The sequence below is a fragment of the Protopterus annectens genome, chromosome 1.part1 (assembly GCF_019279795.1).
Source record: "Protopterus annectens isolate FY-2018-M chromosome 1.part1, PAN1.0, whole genome shotgun sequence".
NCBI classification, from domain to species: domain Eukaryota; kingdom Metazoa; phylum Chordata; order Ceratodontiformes; family Protopteridae; genus Protopterus; species Protopterus annectens.
Genome location: NC_056726.1, coordinates 170,953,637 through 170,980,942, shown reverse-complemented (window position 1 = coordinate 170,980,942; position 27,306 = coordinate 170,953,637). Strand labels below are relative to the sequence as shown.

The 27,306-nt window shown below is 42.6% G+C and overlaps 1 protein-coding gene across 5 annotated transcripts in view; it reads right to left on the bottom strand.

Moving 5' to 3' along the window:
• LOC122804204 (activating transcription factor 7 interacting protein) overlaps positions 1–27,306 on the bottom strand; it is a 758,747-nt gene that overhangs the window by 90,917 nt on the left and 640,524 nt on the right. For all 5 annotated transcript variants that reach the window (XM_044073945.1, XM_044073934.1, XM_044073906.1 and 2 more), the window contains 2 exons: positions 21,587–21,665; positions 11,667–11,828 (listed from right to left, as the gene is read on the bottom strand). In XM_044073945.1, the coding sequence (XP_043929880.1) occupies positions 11,667–11,828; positions 21,587–21,665 (241 nt within the window). The remainder of the gene's footprint in view (positions 1–11,666; positions 11,829–21,586; positions 21,666–27,306) is intronic.

The following is a 27,306-nucleotide window of genomic DNA, read 5'->3' as shown; positions in this document are numbered from 1 at the left end:
CCTTGATGCTGATTATACAAGAAAAACTGATGTAATGGCGTCAGCTGCATGCTTTACACCCCTGCAAGACTGCAGTGGCAAAACCAGCTCTGGATTTAGAAAAAATTGGCAAGTGGTAATGCTTGGTGAAGGTATGTACAGAACTCCAGGTAGCAGCTTCTAGGATGCCCCTGGTAGGAACACCTCTGAGAAAGGCTGTAGTAGTAGATGCAGCCCTGGTGGAATGGGGTCTTATCCCCTGTGGGGTAGGTTTTCCATGGTGCTTATACCAGAAATGAATGCAATGGCCTATCCACTTAGAAATGGTTTGCTTTGAAATGGCCTTCCCCTCTGCCCCTGCAGCAAAGGCAACTAGCAGCTGTTCAGATTTCCTGAGAGGCTTAGTCCTGTCCAAGTAAAATCCGCGTTGTCTGTGCACATCCAAGGAGTGCAGTATTCGTTCCCCTTTGTTCTGTGGATTAGAAAAGAAGGTTGGCAAATGAATGGACTGATTAAGGGCCACACTGGATACCACCTTGGACATAAAGGAAGGATTGGTCCTGAGGGACACCCTGTCCACGTGAAAGATGATGAAAGGCTCCACTGCCATGAGGGCCTGTAATTCAGGCACCCTTCTAGCTGAAGTGATGGCTAGAAGGAAGGCTGTTTTCCAAGAAAGGAATTTCAACTGTGCAGTTGCAGCTGGCTCAAAAGGAGGTAGAGTGAGCTTTTCCAATACAAAGTTAAGGTCCCAGGTATTATAATGTGCTGAAATGGCTGAGGTATGCATTTTAGTAGAAGAGAAGGAAACGCCCTTGTGAAGCATCTCTGTTAAGTATTGAAGAATATGGTAAACTGGACACTGTTATGCCGATCCCCTGAGTCTGGCTCCAGGAACAGAATCTTTTTCACTTTTCAGCATAGGATTGTCTAGTACTAGGCTTCCTTGCCTCCAGGATGACATCCAGTACTTTCTTGCTGAGGGATGGTATAGGAGAACTCAGGTAATTAGCCAGGATGCCAGGTTCAGGGTGTGAAGCAGGGGTGCAGAACCTGACCCTCCTGCTGGGACAGTAGGGAAGGGGTCTGAGGCAGATGCCATGGTTCCAGTAGTGACATACTGCGCAAGAGGGTGTACCAGTGTTGGCGTGGCCAGTCTGGTGCAATGAGTGTTGTCCTTGGTTTGTCCTGTTTGATCTTTAGTAGAACTTTCGAGAGGATAGGCAGAGGGGGAAAGGCATAAACTGAGAGGCTTTCCCAGGTGAAGAACAAGGAATCTACTTTCCAAGCTTGTCTGTGGGGAGTCCTTGTGCAGAATTTGTCCAACTGGTAGTTCTGAGGGGAGGCAAACAGGTCTATCTATGGGCTCCCCCATTTGTTTCTCAAAATGTTGAATATCTTTGGTTCCAGTTTCCACTCGTGTGGGTCCCTGAGATTTCTGCTTAGGTCGTCTGCCAGTGTATTTAGGTTGCCTGGCAGGAATTGAGCTTGTAGGTGCACCTGGTCGCCCAAGGCTGTGTTCCACAGTGCCATGGCTAATCTGCAGAGGGGGTATGAGTGGGTTCCCCCCTGCTTGTTTATGTACCACATAACAGTGGTGTTGTCCGTCTTTACCAATAATTGTCCTGGAAGAATGTGGTCCTTGAAGGCTGTTAGAGAATTCTGTACAGCTAACATTTCTTTTTGATTGACATGCAGGTGCATTTGACTTTGGTTCTATTTGCCCTGAATGCATTGCCCTGCCAAGTGAGCCCCCCCATGCATAGTCTGATGCGTCTGTTAGGGTTTGGGCAGCAGGGGGTAGAGTGAATGGCAGTGCCTTGTGGTGGCAGGCCTCTGCCCACCAAAGGAACTCTCATTATACAAGGAATGATAGGAATCATTGATTCCAGATCCGGAGAATGTTGACACCATAGGCATTTTAGATACCACTGTATTTTCCTCATATGCAGTCTTGCATATGGAATTAGTAGAATGCAAGAGGCCATGAACCCCAGGGCTTGCAGTATTTTCCTTGCAGACAGCTGGGTCTTTGTGGCCAGTAGTTTGAAGTAGGCTGTCAAATAAACTTGTTTCTCTGGCGTGAGGCAGGCCATCTGGGAAGTTGCATTCAAGCTTACTCCCAGGAATACAATTTGTTGGCAGGGTACTAGGTGTGATTTATTTTTGTTTATGGTGTACCCCAGTGAGGTTAGCAGTTTCTTTACAAATGCTAGATTATTTAATAGTATGTCCTGGCTTTCTACCTGAATTAGACAATCGTCCAGGTATGGGTATATTTGAATATTTCTTTGCCTGTGGAATGCAATGACTGGAGCTAGGCACTTTGTGAATACCCTGGATGCAAGTAGATAAGCCAAAGGGTAGTGCAGAGAACTGATAGTGCTCTGAAGCGTAGGTATTTTCTGCAAGATTCCCTTATTGTTGCCAACCAGGCATTTTTTTCCTAGCATGGGAAGCAGCTGATGAAGAGTTAGCATTTTGAATTTTGGGATTTCCAGGATAGGACACCAGGAGTTGTCTTTTCTGGGTACTAGGAAAAGTCTTGAGTAAAAACCTTGCCCCCAATACTCTTCTGGGACAGGTTGAATAGCCCTGATACTTAGAAGAGAGAGAACCTGCTGTTGAGCCTCTGCCCACTGATTTGGGGATAGGTCTGGCCAACCATTTGGAGTTGGTTAAGGTGTGGAAGTGGAATCTGTATCCTTGGGAAACTATAATTAAAACTCATTTGTCTTGGGTAATGAGTGCCCATTTTTTTTGCATGCAGGACGATCTTTCCCCCTAAAGGAGCAGTCAGTTGAGCAGGGCCTGGAAGGTTTAAGGTTAAGTCATTGTGACAGTTTACCAAAGGGGGGGGGGTCTTACTACTTCCAGCTTTGGAAGTGGGAGCCCCCCCACTGCTTAGGCCTGTGAGTACATTGAGACTGAAGCCTGGGTGGTCTGCTCGTCCTGGGTTTGGACTGAGAAGGTATGGAAGAGACAGGAAAGGACCAATTCTTAGAAGGCCAATGCCTGCAAAATCTGGGAGGCTGTACTTGCAGGAAATCTGTAACAGTTTGCATAGATTTAGCTTCTTCCTCCATCTTTTTAAGAATTTCTTCTGCTTTGTTGCCAAACAGGCGGTCTTGGTTTAAGGGAGCATCCAGTAATTTAGCTTTAACATGATCTGGCAGTTTGCTCCTTAAGCCAAGCATGCCCTCTAAGTACAGACCCAGTGACAGCAGCCCTGCAAGAAGACTCTAAGGAGTCAAAACCACACTGCAAAGTATATTTACCAACTTGTTCAGCAGAATGCATTAAATCCTGTAATTATTTACTTTCAGCACAGTCAGGAATCAACATCATTTTCTGTTTAAGTAATCCAATAATATGCTGCTGATACTTTAACATATGAGAATGGCAGGCCCTAATGGCCAAAGTAGCAGAAGTGTATACCTTCTTATCCCATCTGTCCAGGGCCCTGGAATCTCTATCAGAGGGGGTAGGGTTTTTGGCAGTAGTAGCCTTAATGCCTTTGTGACCCTGTGAAATGGTCTCTGGATCCACAGTAGGATTCTTAAAGAGGAACCTGTGAGAGTCAGGTACTCTGTAATACCTGTCAGCTTTCCTGGGAGCCGGAGGTAAAGTGTCTGGGGCCAGGCTAGATTCCAAGAAGGCCTGTGCTGAGGTAGGAGTAAGAATTTCCTAAGCCTCTTTTTGGAGTCAGAGTAATCCTGGATTTCCCAGCAGAAATGCTCCCTAAGAGTATGCAAAGTTTCACCAAAATCAAAATCTTCTGGAGGGAAAGCAGAGGGAATAGAGTCCTCTACATCAGAATCCTCATAGGTAGATAAGGGCAAATCCTGGTCATCAGAAGAAACAAAAATTTCAGAATCCTAATCAGAAGAGTCTGAAGGAAAATCAGTTCTAGGTCTCTTAGAGGGAGAAGGCTAGCTTCCCCTGATTAGAGTAATAAGGTCTTCAGCCATTCATATAATTTGTTTTTTAGGCACAGGGGCCTAACCATGCGGTCTGGGCATCGGTTTTCTAGGTGTAGATCGAGTTTTAGGCCCTGAAGAAGAAGATGACATCGGTTTGATATGCAAGCCAGTAGGCCTGAATACACCCTCTGAATCCGATGTCTGCACAGGGGCTCTGGACCCATCCAAGGTAGAGATACCCGCAAGTTCCATAGTCGAAGAAGCAACTCGTGGCATACAAATGGGTCTCTGTAAAGGCCTGCGAATCTTAAGTAGCAGGTATCAGGGGCTGCGAAAGTGCCTCACTGAGTACCGGCGAACTGACGACTAGCTTAACGGAAGCGTCATCAGCTTTGGACCTATGCGGTCTGTCTGTCTTTATCTTTACGTTTTTTCAGAATGTCGGTAGTCGGATGGCTTAAGTACCGAAATTAGTTAGATGCGAAAATGGATCGACAATGAATAGATCGAGGATTGAATATGGCACAAAACTGGCAGCGAGGGACATCGTGGTCTGGGCCTAAGCAAGGATTTTGTCTTTTCGGCTTTTCCCGGTTAGGGGTCGCCACAGCGGAACTCCGGTCCGCTAATAACTGGCAGTAGATTTTGATGGTGCCGAGTTGCCAGCCCGACGCCCAACCTTCAGCGAAGGGACACCCATTCACGCATGTCTTTCGGAGGCCACTCGATCGTGGGAGGACATGCAGACTCCACACAGAAGGCATCCAGCCGAGAATCGAACTGGAGAATCTCTTGCTGTGAGGTAACAACGTTACCGCTATACCACCGCAAGCAAACAAGCAAGGAATGCAGTACGAATGAAAATCTTTATGAGGTATTTGCTTTCCACAAGTAATACAATTGTTAACTTTTACTGACATCGGTTTAGAGCAAGAAAAAGGATTCCCAATGGGGTACTTAGCTTTTTTGAAGACTTCGGTTCTGAAACTCGAAAACGAAAATTTCAGGAGTCGGCCGACCGGCACTTGCAAATGGCTCCTGCTTCGGGCACCGCATGGCAAGAAAGACGGATGTAATGGCTTTGGGTGCATGCTTTATACCCCTGACTATCTGATGTCATGGAAGATGAAACGGCAACCGATGCAGGACCCAAGACTTTGATAATCAGGCTGAGTGAGGGCTACCTGCAAGCAGATAACCCAAATGTAATGACTGCAACAGTGCAACAGTGAAATACGAAGAACATCTTCCAGTCACTATGTTTTTAGTAATCAAAAAATATGCCAAAAAAAAAAAAAAAAAAAATTCTTCCGAACGTCTCATTGTATTCCTGATATTTAGTCATCAATGAACACTCTAAGGTGATCAGCCCTTGTCACAATCAACACCACCACAGACTTCTTCCACATTCTCTGTCTCTGCTAAAGTTACTGTTTTTACTTCTAACATCACTTCAGTATTCTAACCATCACATGATCAGTTACCACAACCTGAATTTCCTTTTAAATCAATTTTAATTAACCTCATGACATGTAGGAAACAATGAAGACATGCAACCTCATCAACCACTAAGAGACTTCCCCAATGTTAGCTTTAATTTTACTAATCAAGTTCCTACATGGTTTTAATATTATACTCCGAAAAGCACAGAATCATCAGGCATGGACTGTAGTAGCAACAGTCTTAAAGACAAGATAACTTACTTATGATTACTTCAAATACTGTGCAACATCTGGTACTAGAATATTCAAAGTACGAGTTGCCAGCTTTATCAACTACATTTTGAGAATTGTCAATAATGAACAAGGAAACCGGAGCACATGCTACAAATACAGGAATGAGGCTAAAGGCACCATTAAGTTAAAGACATATAAGCACATGTGTTAAAGTGCTAACTGATGGGTGCAGCTGTAAAGTTCACTTACTACAAGACAAACTGAGACCTGGCATCTATCTACTCAATGAAACGTAGGTACCTGACTACAGTGATCCTAAAATTTCTGTCCTGACACAATACACTGCTACTGAAAAAAAAAATGTACATCTGGTAAAATGCATTACATGGCTGACATAGGCTGACATAGGTAAACAGGTATTTACCAGGCTATTGATCAGTGAGGATCTTTTGAAGCCTAGCCCTACATTCCCATGAAATTTTTAGCCCTTGTAATTTAAGTCCGAATAACACAAATCCAAGCAAAACATTTACATCTCACCCCTACCCATAAAGTAGAACAGTGTTAAATTAGAGATGAATTTGATGTTTGCCATCCATTTGACCCAATTACCTTGACTAGAGTAAAGAAGGTGATTCCAAATAACTGAGATTCTATCTGTGCAGTAAGTTCTACTTATGCTGCAGAAGAGATTACGATCTCAAGCAGGTGTTTATTTCAACAACAGGCTTACAAATATGCAGCAGATCTGAAGGGAAACTGCCTGCTGAACCTCTGGACACGAGTCAAAGATCACCCCTCATTGGCCTGTGAGAAGAGGGGCAAGGGCCCTTTTCTTGGTGAGAAAGGATTGTAATTGTTCAAGATGTGTTAAATGTTTAGACAGGTACATAATGAAGGGAACATTATACTCGATGATCAAGCTAGTAAGTGCTGAATACAATGGAATGATCTCATTCCTAGACCTAGTTACTATACCATTACTAATAGCTGTGCAATGAAAAAGTACTTTCTTATAATACTGGATACATGGTGATCAAAAGTCAGTTTTCTGTCTATACAGATTCCCAGTCCCTAACTACCAGATCGGTTTTTAGGGGTGCAGGAATGTAATAAATAAAGAAGACATCAAATGCAGCCACTGCTTAACTAGGACTATTCCACCATTATGCTTCTATTGCTAGTAAATGTAAATATGCATGACTTCACATCATGGGACTGCGAATAGGGCTAGTTATCCATCAACAACCCTCTTGTCAACAGAAAAATCATCACAAAGGGAAATACTGACAGGGAGTATCCCAAACAATCTATCATTCTTTGGGGCTGGAGAACTATAAATGAAGTAGGATTTTAAGGCAATATCAACTGAAAAGGTGGCTGCAATAATAATCACATGAGATGACTGGAGAAGCTTTGCACCTATATTCCAGCAAGATGAAGAAACAAAAGTAATTCTAGACAAGGATGTCTTAACATCTTTCTCTTACAGACAGGGAATTAAAAAAAAAAATCTTCCAGAGGTGGTACCTAAGGAGGGGGGGGGGGCAGGGCGGGGCACGACTCTTACAGAGTGCAAATTGCCATCTCCTTTTAGGTCCTTGTCAGCCATAGCATCTACAGATATTGCCCCCAAGTTAGTGGGTTACACCCTAGGCATATACAACAATGACATATTACGTGCAGTCCAAATATATGGCTGGTTCTAAGAGGATTAACTTCAGTAACACACTCGCGCAACACTGAAAAAAGGCTTAAAGTTTGTGGAGATGAATGTATAAATCTTTTCTCTCCAACTACCACGAACAAACAGAGTGAATGAACTAAGCTATTTGGTTCAGTAAGCTAAAAAGCAAAATGCATTTGAAAATAAAATGGAAAGTAAGCAGACTTGCAGATCCAGAAATTACTAAAAAATTTAAAAAAAAATTATTGAACTAGTCACTAAGACCACAAATAACACCTAGCTTGCAAAAAGAAACAAAAGTTTTCAAAAATTTAAAACTCTCTAGCATCTAGATTGTAGGAGGAAACACTAAATAAATAAAGCTTCAATAAATTCAAAAATCTCTTGTAAATTCCACCATGGGATTTTGTTCAACATTCCATTTACAGGAGAAATTAGTTTTAAAATTCTGAAGGTTGAAATTAGTGTACACAGATTTCTTGAACTAGCCACTGCAACACATGACTAACGTGCAAGTAGAAACAAAGCTTTCTGCAAATTCAAAAATATTTTTAGTACATATTATTACGACCGGCCTTAGGCATATGCAAACTAGGCCGGCCTAGTAAAGGGCGCAGTTTGTGTTCATTTATTTATTTATTTTAATTAATTTACTTTTATTATGCGAACGCATAATAAGAAAAGTACATTAATTAAAATTAATAAATAAACCATAGGGTGCCGGAATCGTAGGGCAAGGGGGAGGAGCGAGTGCCCTCCCACTTTTATACCTGAAGTGTGATGAGGAGGCTTCCACTACCTTTAAGGAGAAATATATGTATGTCATACGCACGTTCACCAACACTGATGCAAATACGTTTTATGGTGGCGCGTGGAAATTGAACAAGCACTTTGAAAGGGATTCATTCTGTATGTATGCGGGTGGCTGTTTCGTTTAAAAAGAAGGTAAGTAAGTGTGTGTGTGTGTGTGTGTGTGTGTGTGTGTGTGTGTGTGTGTAATTTAATTTAGTCGTTCTGTTTGAATGAGAGATAAAGTGCGTACCTTACTGTGTGTGAGAGTAGGTGTGTGTATGAGAGAGAAGGTGTGTATCTGTGTATTGTACGAGGGTGTAGGAGTGTGGAATTTAAATTAGTTTCTGTGTGAAAGAGAATGTGTGTATTGCTTTGTGACTTTGTGAGAGAGTCGGTGTGCATGTGTGTGTTGCTATGTGAGAGAGAGCAGCTGCGTGTGTGTGCGACATACCTCTCAACTGTCCTCAAATTTTGTAGTTCTGTGATTTACCACTTAGCCACCTAAAATAATGATTTTCATATATATATTTATACCTCTCAACTGTACAGATTTTTGTGGAATGTCCAGACTTTTGCCTCATATTTTTGGCCTATTATTAAAATTGTGGTTTTCTGCCAAATCATTGGGGACTTAAGTCAGAAAACATTGACAGACATTTGAGTTTTAGGCTTCATACCATTCAGAAAATTTGTTAGTGCAAAAACTTTTATTCAATTAACTTTTTAAGTTTGTAAGAGCAATACTTAAAAATGTCCCAATTTTTGGGCCTTTGTCCAGATTTCTTACTCTGAGGTTGAGGTGTGTGTGTGTGTGTGTGTGTGTGTGTGTGTGTGTGTGTGTGTGTGTGTGTGTGTGTGTGTGTGTGTGTGTATATATATATATATATATATATATATATATATATATATATATATATATATATATATCGCTAAAAAGAGCGTAGCTGCGTTTACTTTGTTTTTTTATACAAGTTTACATTTTTTGAATACTGATATTAGTTGCATAATACCCAGGGTTTTTTGCGGGCCATTTTAACGTAAGAATGATCTTAAGCTAAGCAGTTTTATGTTAGTGTTTTTGTAGATCAAAAAAAATCAACTTTCTAAGTTACAAAAGTGCAATATTTAATACTTGTCTCTACTTTTTCTACCATTGCATCTACATCATGTTAGGCTTTGTCCAGATTTCTTGCACTAAGAGGTTGAGAGGTATGCATACTTCTCAAATGTCCAGACATTTGCCTCAAATTTTTGACCGATTTCTCATAAAATTTGTTTTTTTCTGGCAAATCAGTGAGGATTTAAATAACTAAAGGTCATACATTTGATTTTCAGCCTTTATTTCCTTCAGAAAATTCATGCTAAGACAAATGTTGTTATTCTAGCAACTTTCTAAGTTTATAAGAGCAATATTTATAATCTGCCCCTGTTTAGGGGCCTTTGCACCCTCCCCCATTATTTAAGGCTTTGTTCAGATTTCTTGTGCAAACAGGTTGAGAGGTATGGAGGCATGGTATGTAATGTCCTAGTTGCCAATTATTTGTTGCATTTTAAGAGGGGATAGGGGCTCTGCATTCCTTAGTGTGCCATCCTTTAAGATGCCTAGTAACTATGAACTTGTCTGTTTCTCAGTCATTCACTATTGCAATATTACGAGTGAACCATTTTTTTTCTTTACAACTCTTCAAGGGCAGCAAGCACTGAATTTGTACATGGAACAGTAAAATGTAAAGTTCTTTGCCAGTAACAGCAAGTTTAATTAGTTACAAACCTCTTTAATGTAGAATTATTCAGATGAATTTTACTTCTGCAGAGATTGTGCTTACTGACTGATACGGTTTGAGGAAGTTTGAGGGGCCTTTTATGATTAAAATGTTCTGAAATGGGCAGTTTTGTCATTATTGGATCATACATTTTGTTTCATTACTTACTGGAAAATGTTCAAAACTACAAATTTAACACACTGTATGTAACAAGTGTAAATGTTTTCAATGTACAACTAGCTGTTTTTTGTATATCAAATGGCACACTGTGTTGTAGAACGTGAAAACAGTGTTAGTAGCATAATTGCCTTTGGTGCAGAAGGCTGTGGATTCCACTCCCACACCATGTAGATGGAGTGCTGATGTGCAGTGCCCATATGACTGTTGATTATTTGGTGCATTATAAGGGGGGATAGGGGTTCTACACACCTGAGTATGTCCTTTTGTATGAGATACCTAGTGACTGTGAACTTGTTAGTCATTTCTTACTGCAACATTACCAACTTACCAATTTTTTAATGTAACATAGGCAATTAAATTTTCAAGGGCAGCAGGCACTGAATGTGTAGATAACATTGATATGTAAAGTTGTTTGCCAGTAGCAACCTCTTCATTAGTTACAGATTTCTTTAATGTGGAATTCAGATGATTTTACTTCTGCAGAGATTGTGCGTGTGGAATAATATTGGTGGATTGTAATGACAGAAGTATTGAGTGGCCTTTTACTGTTGAAATTTTCTGGAATGGGTAGTTATTGGTTCATACATTATGTTTCATTGCTTATTAAAAGAATGCTTATAACTACAAATTTAAAACATATTCTAACAAATGGTGCTGTATTATACAAGGAATATAATTCAATATAATTCAATACAATCAGGAAAGTGAATTAAAGAATAAATACATGTATGCATGGCCCTAAAAATGTGTGCAAGGAGTCTGTTTTGAAAACAGCCCAAAGGTAAACTTAATTCTCCACCAACCAGATGCATTTCTATGAATGTGGGTTTTCATGCCGTTTCAATGAATGTGAGTTTTGCCATTTCAATGAATGTGAGTTTAAAGGGCAGAGAAGTTTACTGCTCATGCTAAGTCTGTTTTCACTGTGAGACTGTATTGTTTGTTTAGCAAATGGCTATCTGTGTTTGAGCTATTTTATTTCAATATCTGTAATCACTGTAGACGCAAATAGAACAGTATGCATGGTAACTGGTGAGATAACCAAATAATGGAACACTGGAATGGCTGAGAAGGGGGCTGCTGCTGGGGTGGCGGTCTATTATCCTTACTCTTCTTGACCAGGATCTGGCTCTGGTATTTCAAGTAGAAAATACATATGCAAAGGTAGCTGCAGTTTAACTACATTACAAGGTATCTTTTTCTTCCTAAGCATTTAAATAATTTAAGGAAATGACTGGAGTGGCTTTCTTGGGGAATGACCCAGTGGGTGTGGCTCAAACAGGGGTGCTTCATGTGTGGTGTGGGTGGGGCTTAAGGAGCGCCAGAGCACTACTTCGCCTAGGGCGCCATTTCAGCTAAGGCCGGCCCTGCATATTATCACACTTATCTTCAGTATGCTGCTTGCAGGATAAAATGTTCCAAAATTCTGACTGTAACTGAAACCAGCAGACACCACCTTAAGAAAATACATATGGACTCTTGAAGAGCGTGTAGAATTATTCTTTACTGGCAGGCATAAGCAAAAAGGTAAAAATTTAACAATTCGAAACAAGTGATCATTATATTTCAAGTAAAAAGAATCTGGGAAATGTATGAAAGTATTCCTTCAACTGCAGTAACTTATGATTTCTTAATAAGGATCATACACAGCTCTATAAAACTTTACCTGTAGGAAAAACGTGCATAGTTGTCTGTGAAGCTGAGCTTGATGCAACTTGTGCAATACTTTGCTGTAAAAGTGCCGACTGTGGAGGCAATGAAGGACGGACCTGGGATGGAACAGATGAGGTTGTACCATGCCCAGCATTTTGATTCAGTTTCCTAGAATCTGTTTAAAATTAAAATTGTTACTATACGTCAGAAAACACTGTTAACTAAAGATACACAAAACACACAAAACATTTTCACAAATCTTCTGTAAAAGGACATGGATTACAACCAAACATACAAAAATGACCCAACTGTAAAGAAATTATCACTGCAGACTATTATGCTGACAATCAGTGTAGATGTAATAGGATAAAACTGTAGGAGGTCATCCTTTTCTGCATGGATTCTTATCAGGTTTAATCAGGTGGCTACTTAAGCTTAAAAATTTTACCATGCCACATTTTTTTTTTTTTTTTTTTTGCAAATCAATTTAAAGCACTTCTCGAGGGTGTTTTACACAAGAGATCCCTCACCTTTCACTTTTTCATGTGGTATTTGAGCTTTGCTATGGAAAGCTGACTTAGGAGGAGTGAGGCTAAAGGAATGGCAGGGCTTAAGCAATTTATGTGATGTTGGACTGAAAGAAAAATTTTAATAAGAAATCATATATAGGTTTACCTCCATAATGTCAACGGCCACAACAGCGACCCTGCTTCCGTGAACTCTGAACAGCACCTTCACAAAACCTCGAACGCCGATATTCCCCGCAAAATCTTGCCCCCTTTTTGACCCATGTTAGCACTTGTTTGTAGGTGTGGTGGAAAATGTCGACTTTCGATAGTTTGTCATCTTTCTAACGTTTTGGCGGTACAGGTTTCGTGGAAATGGTTCAGCATTGTGCATGCTCGTCGTTGTGACAGTAAACCTATATAGATATATAGATTGAGATATACACACACACACACACACACACACACGCACACACACAATGAAAATAAGGGAAAATGCTACTATGATTTGTTTTTTTCCCCACTGATGTATCTCCTCATACTTTAAAATGTTGTGAATCAATACAGATTTTTTAAAATAATTAGAAATTTAGTCACAATGAAAGCAAGTAAGATACGGATTAATATTCACATTATGCAGCTAAAGAACTTTAATAAAATAAGGGAGTTACAGAAGAAAAAAAGAAAAAATGGAACATGACAGGTTGAATTGCAACTGAAAGAAGCTAGAATGCCCATGCAAGAGCACTTACAAACTATGAACAAGTAATATTTAACAATAAAACACTGTAGCAACCAAACTGCTTGTTCACTGTATGCAGCAACAAAATGGTTGAAAGGATAAAAACTAACATCAGGAATTCTAGGAAAGATAGGGTAGGAATGAACAATAGAAAATATGGTGGCAAATGATTTCAATACAGAAGAGGTTGACAGCAATACCAAGAAAGAGTAACATATTTGAGACAATTCAATTTCTTCAACAAGCATTAATACAAAATGGAGTATTAACACAAAAAATAAAGGAAACAAACTTAAAAAGCAACGACGAACCAGAATGTGGGGAAATCCCCTGGTAGAGATGGAATTCTAATAGAATGGTAGAAGGAGGAGATAATGAAAGTCTGACTTTTTAACAATATTGTTCTGGGTGAGGATGTGCCCTTAACATAGAAAGTAGCAGTGGCAGTAGTTATACCAAAAGATGGAAAAGGTTCTCCTGATCCAGAGTCCTATAGACCCAATTTTACTCAATCATAGTTACAAACTGTTTATGATGATTTTGGCAAAACGAAAAAAAGATATTGTATGGAATAAAAATATCAGGATCAGGGTGGGTTTACAGAAGGTGGGCAAATGTTTGACAATATTAACAGAACCACTATGACTCAAAGAGAGGCACTGGACACAAATATATTATCAGATTTGGATGCTGAAAAAAAACATTTGCTAGAGTAAGCTGGAAAATTTTTATGAAGAGATCTGTGGAGTTATTTGGGTCTTAAAAATTACTGTTGCTCCAAGGTGAAGTGTGGTTGTGAGCAGAGTGAAGTATTTAACATTACAAGAGGAAATAGAATGGGGTGTCCACTTTTTACCTTAAATTGTGCTTTATATTTGAAGCCAGTAGCCACTGACATAAGACAATCATATATATAATTGTACATTAATCAGCAAATGCTAAAGAGAAAATACTCCATTTTTCAGATGACATAATACTGGGACATTATATAAAAATGATGTCTAATAAACTGAATATTTTCACAGTATGTCAGGATATAAAGTAAGTGAAACACAGATAAAGGCTACAGTAATAATTTATGCCCCAACACATGACTTGATACACAGCGTCCTCTTTTTTGTGGGGTCATAATAACATGAGATATTTGAGAATCTGACTGAAATGGAATGTTGAACACATAGCTAAAGAAATGCGTTAAGAAATTACTCAAAAAGATTATACAAGAATATGGAAATTATTTATGGATATCGACAATAAGATCCAAGTGATTAAGATCATTTTGGCCCCAATGGTTCATTATGCAGGTCAGACTTAAGTATAAACAGATAGAGATCAGATACGAAAGAATATGAGATAGGAAATTTAGAATATTCTTTGGTATGAGAAAAAAGAAGACTGCAATGGTGAAAAAATCATGCTGACAAAGGAATAGAGTGATTTGGGATTTCCAGATTTGGACGTGTTATAAATATAGAGTAAAATATCTGATTAAGGACAAAGAATCTGTACCCAAATGGGAGCACATGACAGGCACAGTGTCCGACCAGGTAAAAGAATCACATATGGCCATTTGGGCAGATCTTGGAAAGGAATACAAATAGCTTTTTGTACAGCCTTATACACATAAAATATTAAGAATTGTGATGTTAAAGGAAGTTAGACCTTGTAAAATAGAATGACATCAAGCACACACACATCCATCTATATCTATATACGATTTACTATTAAAATGTTGCGGGACAAAATAAATCCTGCTCGGAACACAGTAAAAAAAAAAAAAAAAAAAGCGAACGTAAAAACATTCAACAGATCACAATGTCAAATCTGCTGAAAGTACAGTTTTGTACCCACCATAAATGTAGATGTTCGAGTGCTCATACAGCTGCAGTCATCACACTTGGGTTATCCTGCCATTAGGCGGGTCCTCGGTCGGCCGAATTCCAAAGTCTTGGTCCGGCGTCGGTTGTCATCGCTTCCTCTCTGACGTCAGTGTGGCAGGGGTATAAAAGAGGCAGCCGACACCATTTTCTTCAGTTTTTCTTGCCCCAAATGTCAGGTGCCCCCAGAAAGGAAGGCAATACATGATGCTATGCAAACATACATAAGTAAATAAATCAAAACAGTAGTTGCAAGCAAATACACCATGAAGGAATACCCCAAATAGGTTGTATGTTAAAGGTGTTTGTCATAAGTCCTGTCCTAAGAGGGGATGGAGGGAGGGTAACCTGGACTGCAGCTGTATGAGCACTCGAACATCTACATTTATGGTAGGTACAAAACTGTACTATGTTCATCGTGCATACAGCTGCAGTCATCACACTTGGGTAGAATCCCAAAGCTAAGTAAGGGTGGCTGGTACTAAGCGGAATTTGGAGGGGCTAGAATGCCCTGCAGGACTGCTGTGGCGAAGCCCACTCTAGATTATGAGTATAGTGGAAGGTGGTAGTGCTTGGTGAAAGTGTGCACTGAACTCCAAGTAGCTGCTTCCAAAATGTCCTTGGTAGGGACCCCCCTGAGGAAAGCTGCTGAGGTAGCTGTAGCCCTGGTGGAGTGGGATCTGATGTATGCAGGCACTGATTTTCCATGAAATGAATAACAAAAGCGTATGCAGTGGGCTATCCATTTTGAAATAGTCTGCTAAATAGCCTTTCCTTGAGCACCTGTAGCATAGGACACAAAGAGTTGCTCAGATTTCCTGAATGACTTTGTTCTGTCCAAGTAATAGCGAAGTTGCCTGTGAATGTCCAAGGAGTGTAGTAGCCTCTCACCTTTGTTCTGTGGATTTGGATAAAAGGTAGGTAAATGAATAGTCTGATTCAAAGCCACACTGGATACTACCTTTGGCATGAAGGTAGGGTTGGGTTCGTAAGGAAACCCTGTCCTGATGGAAAATAATGAATGGTTGCACAGCCATGAGAGCCTGTAGCTCCGAAACCCTGCATGCTGAGGTAATAGCCAGAAGCAAGGCTGTTTTCCACGACAAGTATTGTAGCTCTGCTGAAGAAGCCGGCTCAAAAGGAGGCAGTGTCAGCTTCTCCAATACGAAGTTGAGGCCCCAAGCTGGAGCTGGTGGCTTCCGTGGGGGTTTTATATTTTTTGCCCCTCTGAGGAGCTGCCTTAATAGAGGATGTGAGAATAAAGGAGGATCCGTATTGTATTGTGCTGAAATGGCTGAAGCGTGGATCTTGATGGAAGAGAAGGAAAGGCCACTGTTTAACATCTCAGCTAGGTACTGTAGAATCTGAGGTATATTTATTACCCAAGGATTCTGGCCCTTTGCTTGATTCCAGGAACAAAATCATTTCCATTTGGCGGAGTAGGTTTTTCTAGTAGAGGGCCTCCTGGCCTCCAAGATGACATCCTGTATCTCTTTGGAGAGGGGAGTCTGTTGGCAAATTAAGGTATTTTCCATGCAGCTAGATTTAGAGTTCTGAGCTGGCTGTGAAGGGTCTTGTAGTTGTGCTGGGACAACAGAAGAGGAACTTGAGATAGGATCTATGGTGGTGAGTGTGACAGGCTTTTTAGGAGAGGATACCAATGCTGTCGTGGCCAGTCTGGAGCAATGAGAATCATTTGTGGCCTCTCTGCTCTGGTTTTTAATAGGACTTTGTTCGGTAGAGGAGGGAAGGCATAGACTGTCAATGCTGTCCAGTTGAAAGAGAGTGCGTCCACTTTCCATGCCTGTGGATGATAGGTCCTTGCCTGTGGATGATAGGTCCTTGAGCAGAATTTTTCCAACTGGTAATTTCTGTGGGTAGCAAATAGATCTATGTCTGGCTGTCCCCATACTTGAGTTGTCTTTGAGAAGACTTGAGGATGCAACTTCCATTCGTGTGGGTCTGTCATAATTCTGCTTAAGTTGTCTGCCAGTGTGTTTTCCTTCCCTGGCAGGAATTGTGCCTGCAGTTGAACTTGTAATTCCAATGCTGTGTTCCACAGGGTCATAGCTTGTCTGCACAGGGGGTATGAATGCGTCCCTCCCTGTTTGTTTATGTACCACATGACTGTGGTGTTGTCTGTCCTTATTAATAGCTGGCCCGGATGCAGAAGGTCTTTGAAGGTCATAAGAGCATTTTGCACAGCTAGCATCTCCTTTTGGTTGATGTGTAGGTGCATCTGTTTTTGGGACCATTTTCCCTGGATGCACTGATCTGACATGTATGCTCCCCAGGCGTAGTCTGAGGCGTCTGTTGTGATGATTTGAGTTGCTTGTGGTATACAGAAAGGGAGACCCGTGTTTCTTTGGCATGCTTGAGGCCACCACAAAAATTCCTTTTGAAGGCATGGAATGAGTGGTAAAATTGTTTCCAAGCTGTGGCTGCGTTGAGTCCATAAGTTTTTTAGGTACCATTGTAGTTTCCTCATATGCAGCTTTGCAAATGGTATTAGTAGGATGCAAGATGCCATGAACCCCAGGGCCTGCAGGATTTTCCTTGCAGTTAGCCTGGTTAAAGCTGCCATTTTGTTGAAGTATTGAGACAGTTGCCCTTGTTTGTCTGGCGTGAGGTAAGCCATCTGGGCCGTTGTACTTAAGCTGGCACCCGGGAAAATTATCTGTTGAGAGGGTATTCGTTTTGATTTCTTTTTGTTCACTGTGTACCCCAGGTAGTTTAACAGTTTTATTACAAACGCCAGATGCTGTAATAGAATGTCCATGCTGTCCACTTGGATCAGGCAGTTGTCCAGATATGGGTAGATTTGTATTCCTCGTTGTCTGCAGAAAGCAATTACTGATGCCAGGCATTTCGTAAACACTCTGGGCGCAGTAGATAAGCCAAAGGGCAATGCAGAGAATTGATAATGGGTTGAACCTGCAAGAAATCTGAGGTATCTTCTGCAATCTTGTCTGATAGGGACATGCAGGTATGCCTCCTTGAGGTCCAACGTTACCAGCCAAGACTCCTTGCCCAGCATGGGAAGAAGCTGCTGTAATGTGAGCATCTTGAATTTTGGTACCTCTAGATATGTGTTTAGAATAGATAGGTCTAAGATGGGTCTCCAATCTTTGTCCTTCCTTGGTACCAGAAAGAGTCTTGAATAAAAACCTTGACCTTGTTCTTTTGCAGGTACCTCTTGAATTGCTTTCATATCCATGAGAGCGGAAATTTGTTTTTGTGCCTCTGCCCATTGATTTTGTGGCAGATTTGGCATGCCTCTCATTTCTGGAAGGGTGTGAAAGTGGAACCTGTAGCCTCTGTCTATAATATCCATAATCCATTTGTCCTTTGTAACAATGTGCCAGTTTGCTGAAAATAAGGACAGTTTTCCGCCCAAAGGTGCTGCCATTATTGCTTTGTTTGGCAGGCATAGGGGAAAGTCATTGTGTCTGTTTTCTAAATGACTGTGGTCTATCTTCTCCACCTCTTGGGGCTGGTGCTTGCCACTGCCTAGCTCTGTAAGATCCTTGAGGTTGTCCTCTACCCCTTGGGCGTCTGTATCTACCCCTTTAGGGTCTGTCCGTGGCTGGAAAGGACCAATTTTTTGAAGGCCAGTTTCTGCTGAAGCGTGGAGGCTGCACTTGCAAGAAATCTTTAACTGTTTGCATAGATTTCGCTTTTTCCTCCATTTTCTTTAGTACCTCCTCCGCTTTAACACCAAACAATACATCTTTTTGTAGTGGTGCATCGAATAATTTTGCTTTGACCTGATCTGGTAAGGTTTGCTCTTTGAGCCAAGCATGTCTACGTATGACAGACCCCGTGACAGCAGCTCTACATGAGGCCTCTAAAGCATCAAAACCACACTGCAAGGTATGTTTTCCCACTTGTTCTGCTCCATGCAACAAGTCCTGCAACTCTTTCAAATATGGTTGTTCTGTTGGTGTCATTTTGCTTTTCAGCTGAGATAGCAAGAACTGATGGTACTTTAACATATGAAATTGACAGTTTAATGCCCTCATGGTTAAAGTGGCTGATGTGTATACCTTTTTCCCCCACCTTTCTAATGCTCTGGAATCTCTCTCTGAAGGTAAAGGGTTTTTAGCAGTAGAGGCCTTAACCCCCTTGGGACCCTGAGAAATAGTTTCTGGGTCAGCAGAAGGGCTTTTATAAAGGAACTGGTGAGAATCAGGAACCCGGTAATATCTGTCTGGTTTAACAGGGGCAGGGGGTAAAGAGTCTGGATTAAGACTGGCTTCTGCGTACACATCATCCAAAATATCTAAGACAGAAGGAATAGCCAGGGGCCTATGCTGGCGAAGTAGCAAAAATTCCCTGAGCCTTTTCTTGGAATCTGAGTAATCTTGGCCTTCCCAGTGGAAGTGCTCTCTCAATGTATGAAGGGTTTCCCCAAAAGAGTAGTCCTCTGGGGGGGGGGGGGGGAGACCAAGGGAATAGACTCCTCAGCATCAGAGTCTTCAAATGGGGAATAGGCGTAATCCTGGTCCTCAGAAAGGTCTGAGGTAATAGAAGCCTGGTCTGAGGAAGGGATGTCTTCCTCCAACCTGGGTCTTTTGTCTGAGGGGGGTTGAGAACCCCTGATGAGTGTAATCAAATCCTCAGCCATTTTAAGCATCTGTTTTTTAGGCATGGGGCCTTGAGAGGGGGTCTGAGGACCCTGTTTTTTAATTTTCATTGGAGCTTTAGATATAGCGAACGATTTACTAGAGAAGGTGGTAGGCCTGAAAATGCCTTCAGAACTGGCAGGCCTTGCTAAATTTTCCGTTTCTCTGCCAAGAGTGGCATCGGTATCTGCAGTGGGAATGGAGACCGAGGAAGCTGCGACCACGGGTACTGAAGTCGCCGGTAAAACAGTTTCATCAGTAGTCAGGGGCTGCGTAGGCGCCTCGCTGAGAACCGGTAGTCGGCCTTAGCGTGATCTCAGTACTCGGTGCAGGCCTAGAGTGTCTGTCCTTATCCTTGCGTTTTTTGCCTGTAACTGGCGTCAGAAAATCCGACGACATGATATAATAAAATTTTTTGCCAAAATAATGAAGGGCAAACTCCGCCCTGCGCTTAATAGTGCGCTTGTTAAATCTAGCACAAAAACGGCAGGCCGAGACGTCGTGGTCTGGGCCCTAAGCAAGGTATACAGTAAGAGTGAAAATCCTTATATGGTATTTGCTTCCTACAAGAAATGCAATTATTAACTTTGTCTGACATCGGTCTGAGGCAAGAAAAGTTTCCCCAATGGGGTACTTAGCTTTAAAGAAGACTTCGGCTGAAATACTTTTCGTAAATCTCAGGAGCTGACCGACCGGCACTTGCGAACTGCTTCTGCTTTGGGCACCGCACGGCAAGAAAGACTGAAGAAAATGGCATTGGCTGCCTCTTTTATACCCCCTGCCGCACTGACGTCAGGGAGGAAGCGACGACAACAGAAGCCGGACCAAGACTTTGGAATTCGGCCGACCGAGGACCCGCCTGACAGCAGGATAACCCAAGTGTGATGACTGCAGCTGTATGCACGATGAACATCAAATTCAGCAGATTAGACATTACTGTTGAAGAGATCATGCGATGTCTGTACAGCAGCGCAGGCAACTTTCAGACCACATACTAGATATCCACATCACCTGCTGGGCAGATAAAAAATAAAATGGGCTGAGGGACTTGAGGTACAGACTCTTAACAGTGAAAGGGGTACTGGAATTCCTGCTTGAAACAGAGGGCAAAGTCTGCTCTACATAGCAGTAGTGCTCCTTTTGGCACAGAGAACAGTGGAATCCGGCCGACCGAAGGGCTGCCTGAGGCCAGGACAACCCATTTGTAAGGACTGCAGATGCATCCTTGAAGGACATCAGTCTGCTCCACTGACATCAATCTCAGAATTGAGGACACAATTCGGTGTTGTTTTTAGTATACCAATTTAAAAAGGCAATCGGCAATCCAGAAATCCCTATGATGCTCTCAATCTACACAACTCGTACAACAATTGCTACGATACAAATAAACTCAACAGGGCAGTGAGCACCAGGAACTGCAAGTTGGTTTGGGGATGATACCCTGACAAGGCTCAACAGACTAGCAGGTGACCAAAAAGCTACCCATAAAAATGCAACAGACCAGAGTGAAGTTAAACCGACACTCCGTAAAACATGTCACTTTTAAGACCTCTACTGTAGGGAGAAATGAAAATTATCTGTGATGAAAGAAAACTAAACCCTGACAGTACATTTAAACCATCTCTGTCTGCTGCTAGACCTGAATTACTGCATACAAATTGGTTTCTCTGGACAGGCTCTAACAATCACTTCTAATAAAAAGTGAATACCAAGAAATGGCAAAAGGTAAAAAATTATACAAGGAAGACCTGCGACTTTAGAGAACAGTGGGTTTTTACTGACCATCTCAATTTCATGTAATATCTGTAATCCTATCTGTGTTTGAAATGGATTAAGTTACAGGACAATAAAAACAGTTTTCTGAACGCAAACATGTGAACAGCACACTCAGAAAACTTGCTTCCAGGGGACGGGAAGGGCAAAGTCCCATCTTCCCAATCAAAGGGCTGTGTTTTCTGCACCTCCAAACTAGTTATTGCTATACACAAATTAACCAAAACTGCGAGTAAGAATTACCCCACTTCATCTGCATATATGGGTTCTGAATAGTATACTTTGTTAATCAAACATGAGTAGAAATCCCACTTAAAACTTGTGTATGCTTACTTTATGTTTACATGACTATCAATAACTAAAACACTATCAACTAAAGCAATTTCATTTAATTAGACATTAAAATATACCTTGTGATGTTCCATCGTCTTCATCATCCAGTGTGAGATCAATAACTGAACCACCAGTCACTCCTCCAGGTTTTCCACTCTGAAAAAGAAAACTTTTGCATTTTGCAAAGGCAACTCCAGTGAAGACAATGAAAAGGGAAACAGGATTTGCCTTACAAAGAGGTAGGAGCATCTGGTGTCAACTCCATACCTTTCATAAAATACTAAAGTTACTTACACAAGCTGCTAGTTAAAGGACATATGTTACACTCTGATTAACAAATAAACAGCGACACCTCAAGCAATTATCAGCCCATTCAGAAAGTACAGTTGTGTACACTTACCATAAATGTAGATGTTTGAGTGTATTCACTGTTGCAGTCATCACATCTGGTTTATCCCTGCCAGGGCAGCCCTCGGCTGGCCTGAATACCAGAGGCTTAGTATTTCTGCGTCAGTTGCTGTCACTTCAGGACTGATGTCAGGTCGTTAGTAGTATAAAGTAAGGCAGCCGACAGCATTACATCAGTTTTTCTTGCCCTAACCTGTCAGGAGCCCCCAAGAAGGAGCTAAGTTCTGGTGGAAGAACCCCACCAGTAGAAAGTAAATACCAATATGTCCCTTGTAAGGAAAGAGAAGAAAGGGGGATGGAGGGAGGGAAACCAGGACAGCAACAGTGAATACACTCGAACATCTACATTTATGGTAAGTATACACAACTGTACTACGTTCTTCATGTTTCACTGTTGCAGTCATCACATTTGGATTGATTCCCAAAGCTTAGGAAATTGGTGGAGACAGTCAAGGAAACCAGGGGGCTGGCTAGGATGCCCTGCAAGACTGCAGAGGCAAACCCTGCCCTGGATGTGGAGAAGAGAGGCAAGGTGGTAATGTTTGGTAAAAGTGTGAACAGATGTCAAGGTGGCAGCCTCCAGGATGTCCCTGGTGGGGACTCCTCTGAGGAAAGCTGCAGAGGTGGAGGCTGCTCTGGTGGAGTGAGTCTTGACCCCCCCCCCCGGTGGGGGGGGAGGCTTGCCATGTTGTTTGTAGCAGAAATGGATGCAGTGTGCTATCCATTTGGAAATGGTCTGTTTGGAGATGGTTTTGCCCTCTACCCCTGTAGCAAAGCTAACTAGCAATTGATCAGACTTTCTGAAGGATTTAGTCCTGTCTAGATAGAATCTGAGCTGACGGTGCACATCTAGAGAGTGCAGGATCCTTTTCCCCTTGTTCTGGGGATTAGGAAAAAAGGTGGAAAATGAATGGATTGGTTGACAGCCACACTGGACACCACCTTGGGCATGAAGGATGGGTTAGCTCTGAGGGATACCCTGTCAGCATGGAAGATGATGAAGGGTTCCACAGCCATAAGCGCTTGCAGCTCAAACACTCTTCTGGCTGAAGTGATGGCCAGAAGGAAAGCTGTCTTCCAGGAGAGAAATTTTAGCTCTGCAGAATAAGCTGGTTCGAAAAAGGGCAGGGTGAGCTTTTCCGACACAAAGTTAAGGTCCCAAGCTGGGGTTGGTACTCTTCTAGGTGGCCTCAAGTTGCTAGCCCCTCTTAGGAACTGCTTGATCAAAGGGTGTGAGAAAAGGGGTTATTCAGTAGGGAAATGAGCAGAGATAGCAGAGGCATGAATTTTTATAGAGGAGAAAGAGGCCACTGTGTCGTAGGTCAGCTAAGTAATCCAGGATGAGAGGGAGGGAGGGCTGTGCCGTATTGGTTCCCTTAGCCTGGATACAGGTGCAGAACCTTTTCTATTTGTCAGCATATGACTTTCTAGTGCCAGGGCTTCTGGCCTCACGTACATCTAGAACCTGTTTACTGAGGTTGGCAGATTGATCCGGGGTTAGGGAATAAGCCAAGCTGCCAAACTGACTGTCTACAATTGGGGATGCATGAATTCCTCTTCCTTCTGGGTCAGGAGGTTTGGAATCTGAGGAAGATGCCATGGTGGCAGTGGGGACAGGCTGCGCAGCAAGGGGTACCAGTGCTGGCAAGGCTAGTCTGGAGCTAAAGAATTGTCCTTCGTTTTTCCTCCTTTATTTTGAGCAGTACCCTGGGGGATGAGAGATAGTGGAGGAAAGGCATAGACAGATAGATTGACCCAGGGGAAGGACAGGGCATCCACTTTCCAAGCCATGCAGTGATGCTCCCTGGTGCAGAATTTGCTGAGCTGATGGTTGGTGTGGGAGGCAAAGAGGTTGACCTTCGGGGTGCCCTATTTCTGAGTTATTAGGGTGAAAGTTCTTCTGTTGAGCTGCCACTTGTGTGAGTCCAGAAGATTTCTGGTTAACTGGTCTGCCAGAGAGTTGAGAGATCCCAGTAGAAATTGTGCTAACAGATGCAGTTGCATGGCAGAGGCTGTGTGCCAGACGGTCATGGCCAGCCTGCATAGAGGGTAGGAGCGAGTCCCTCCCTGCTTGTTGATATACCACATCACAGTGGTGTTGTCTGTTTAGATCAGAACAGCCCCTGGGGAGAGAAGGGGCTTAAAAGCTGTCGAGGCATGCTGGACAGCCATCATCTATTTTTGGTTGATGTGCAGAGGGATTTGCTGTGGGCTCCATTGGCCCTGTATGCACTTGCCATCCAGGTGTGCACCCCAAGCATAGTCTGATGCTTCTGTGGTGAGGGTCTGGGCAGCGGGGGTGATGAGATAGGTAGTCATTTGTTGTGGGAGCATGCTGTTGCCCAACAAAGAAAATCTTTTCTGAGGCAATGAATTATAGGTCCAGGTCTTGAGAGTATTGACACCAAAGGCTTTTTAGGTACCACTGAAGTTTTCTCATATGCAGTCTGGCATATGGAATGAGTAGTATGCAAGATGCAAAGAACCCCAGAGCTTGCAGAATCTTTCTTGCAGATAACTGGGATCTGGTGGCTAGCTGAGATAAGCAGGCTGTCAGGACAATTTGTTTTTCTGGTGCAAGGAATGCCATCTGGGATGCTGTGTCCAGGCCTGCTCCCAGGAAGATAATCCTTTGGGTGGGCACCCGTTTGGATTTCTTTTCGTTGATTGTGTACCCTAGGGAGGTTAGTAGGGTCTTTACAAATGCCAGGTATTGAGCAGCTTTTCCTGGCTGTCTGAATAAGGCAGTCCAAATATGGGTAAATCTGGATATTCAATTGTCTGCAAAAGGCAATGGCCGGAGCCAGACATTTTGTGAAAACTCTGGGAGCAGTAGATAAGCCAAAGGGAAGCCCAGAGAAAGTACAGTTGTGTACACTTACCATAAATCTAGATGTTAGAGTGCATTCACTGTTGCAGTCATTACATTTGGGTTATATGCCTGCAGGTAGCCCTCAGCCGGCCTGAATATCAAAGTCTTGGATTCCTGCGTTGGATGCCGTCTCTTCTTCCATGACGTCAGGTGTATAAAACATGCAGCCGACACCATTATCAGTCTTTTTTGCCCCAGATGTCAGGTGCCCCCATAATGAAAAGCAATTACATGTTAGGTTACATCTCCAACAAAAAGCAAATACACCAGAAAGCTGAAATACACTAAACAAGAAGAAAAGTATAGCCAAGAGAAGTCGGGGGGCTGGAGGGAGGGGTAACCAGGACTGCAACAGTGAATACACTTGAACATCAACATTTATGGTAAGTGTACACAACTGTACTATGTTCTTTATGTTTCATTGTTGCAGTCATTACATTTGGGTTGATTCCCAAAGCTAAGGAAGGGAGGAGGAGGTTAGAGAGCATTAGGACCAGCTATTAAGCCTTGCAAAACTGCAGTGGCAAAACCAGCTCTGTATTTAGAAAAAAAGGCATGTGGTAATGCTTGGTGAAGGTATGTACAGAGCTTCAGGTAGCCGCTTCTAGGATGTCCCTGGTAGGGACACCTCTGAGAAAGGCTGTAGAGATAGATGCAGCCCTGGTGGAATGTGATCTTCTCTCCTGTGGGGTAAGGTTTTCCATGGTGATTATAGCAAAAATGAATGCAATGGGCTATCCACTTAGAAATGGTTTGCTTTGAAATGGCCTTCCCCTCTGCCCCTACAGCAAAGCCAACTAGCAGCTGTTCAGATTTTCTGAGAAGCTTAGTCCTGCCCAAATAAAATCTAAGTTGCCTGTGCATGTCCAAAGAGTGCAGTATTCGTTCTCCTTTGTTTTGTGGTTTTGCAGTTGCAGCTGACTCAAAAGGAGGTAGAGTGAGCTTTTCCAATACAAAGTTAAGGTCCCAGGCTGGATTAGGGGCTCTCCTGGGTGGTCTTAAATTATTGGCCCCTCTGAGGAATTGCTTTAGCAGGGGGTGAGAGAAGAGGGGTGGTTCAGTATTATAATGAGCTGAAATGGCAGGGCATGAATTTTAACTGATGAGAAGGAAAGGCCCTTGTGGAGCATCTCTGTTAAGTGCTGAAGAATATGCGGTAAGCTGGGCAACGCTGTGCCCATCCCCTGAGTCTGGCTCCAGGAACAGTATCTTTTCCATTTTTCAGCATAGGATTTTTCTAGTACTAGGCCTCCTTGCCTCCAGAATGACATCTAGCTCCTGCATGTTATTGGAGAGCTCAAGGAATTAGCCAGGCTGCAAGGTTCAGGGTTTGAAGTTGAGGGTGCAGAATCTGGCCCTCCTGCTGGGACAGCAGGGAAGGGGTCTGAGGCAGGTTCCATGGGTCCAGCAGTGACATACTGTGCAAGAGGGGGTACCAGTGTTGGCATGGCCAGTCTGGTGCAATCAGTATTATCCTTGGTTTGTCCTGTTTGATCTTTAGCAGAACTTTCGAGAGGAGAGGCAGAGAGGGAAAGGCATAAATTGAGAGGCTTTCCCAGGTGAAGGACAGGGCATCCACTTTCCAAGCTTGACTGTGGGAAGTCCTTGTGCAGAATTTGTCCAACTGGTAGTTCTGAAGGGAGGCAAACAGGTCTATCTCTGGATTACCCCATTTGTTTCTCAAAAGGTTGAATATCTTTGGTTCCAGTTTCCACTCGTTTGGGTTCATGAGATTTCTGCTTAGGTTGTCTGCCAGTGAACTTAGCCTGCCTGGCAGGAATTGAGCTTGTAGGTGCACTTGATAGCTCAAGGCTGTGTTTCACATAGCCATGGCTAGTCTGCAGAGAGGGTACGAGTGGGTTCCCCCCTGCTTGTTTATGTACCACATAACAGTGGTGTTGTCTGTCTTTACCAATAATTGTCCTGGAAGAATGTGGTCTTTGAAGGCTGTCAGGGAATTCTGTACAGCTAACATTTCTTTTTGATTGATATGCAGGTGTATCTGACTCTGGTTCCATTTGCCCTGAAAGCACTGCTCTGCCAAGTGAGCCCCCCATGCATAGTCTGATGCGTCTGTTGTTTGGGCGGCAGGGGTAGAGTGAATGGGAGCCCCTTGTTGTGGTAGCAGGCCTCTCCTCACCAAAGGAACTCTGTCTTTATGCAAGGAATGATAGGAATTACTGATTCCAGATCCGGAGAATGTTGGCACCATAGGCTTTTTACATACCACTGTGGTTTCCTCATATGCAGTCTTGCATACGGAATTAGTAGAATGCAGCAAGCCACGAACCCCAGGGCTTGCAGGATTTTTCTTGCAGATAGCTGGGTCTTTGTGGCCAGCAGTTTGAAGTAGGCTGTCAAATAAACTTGTTTCTCTGGCATGAGGTAAGCCATCTGGGAAGTTGTGTTCAAGCTTGCTTCCAGGAATACAATCTGCTGGCAGGGTACTAGATGAGATTTATTTTCGTTTATGGTGTACGCCAGTGAGGTTAGAAGTTTCTTTATAAATGCCAGATG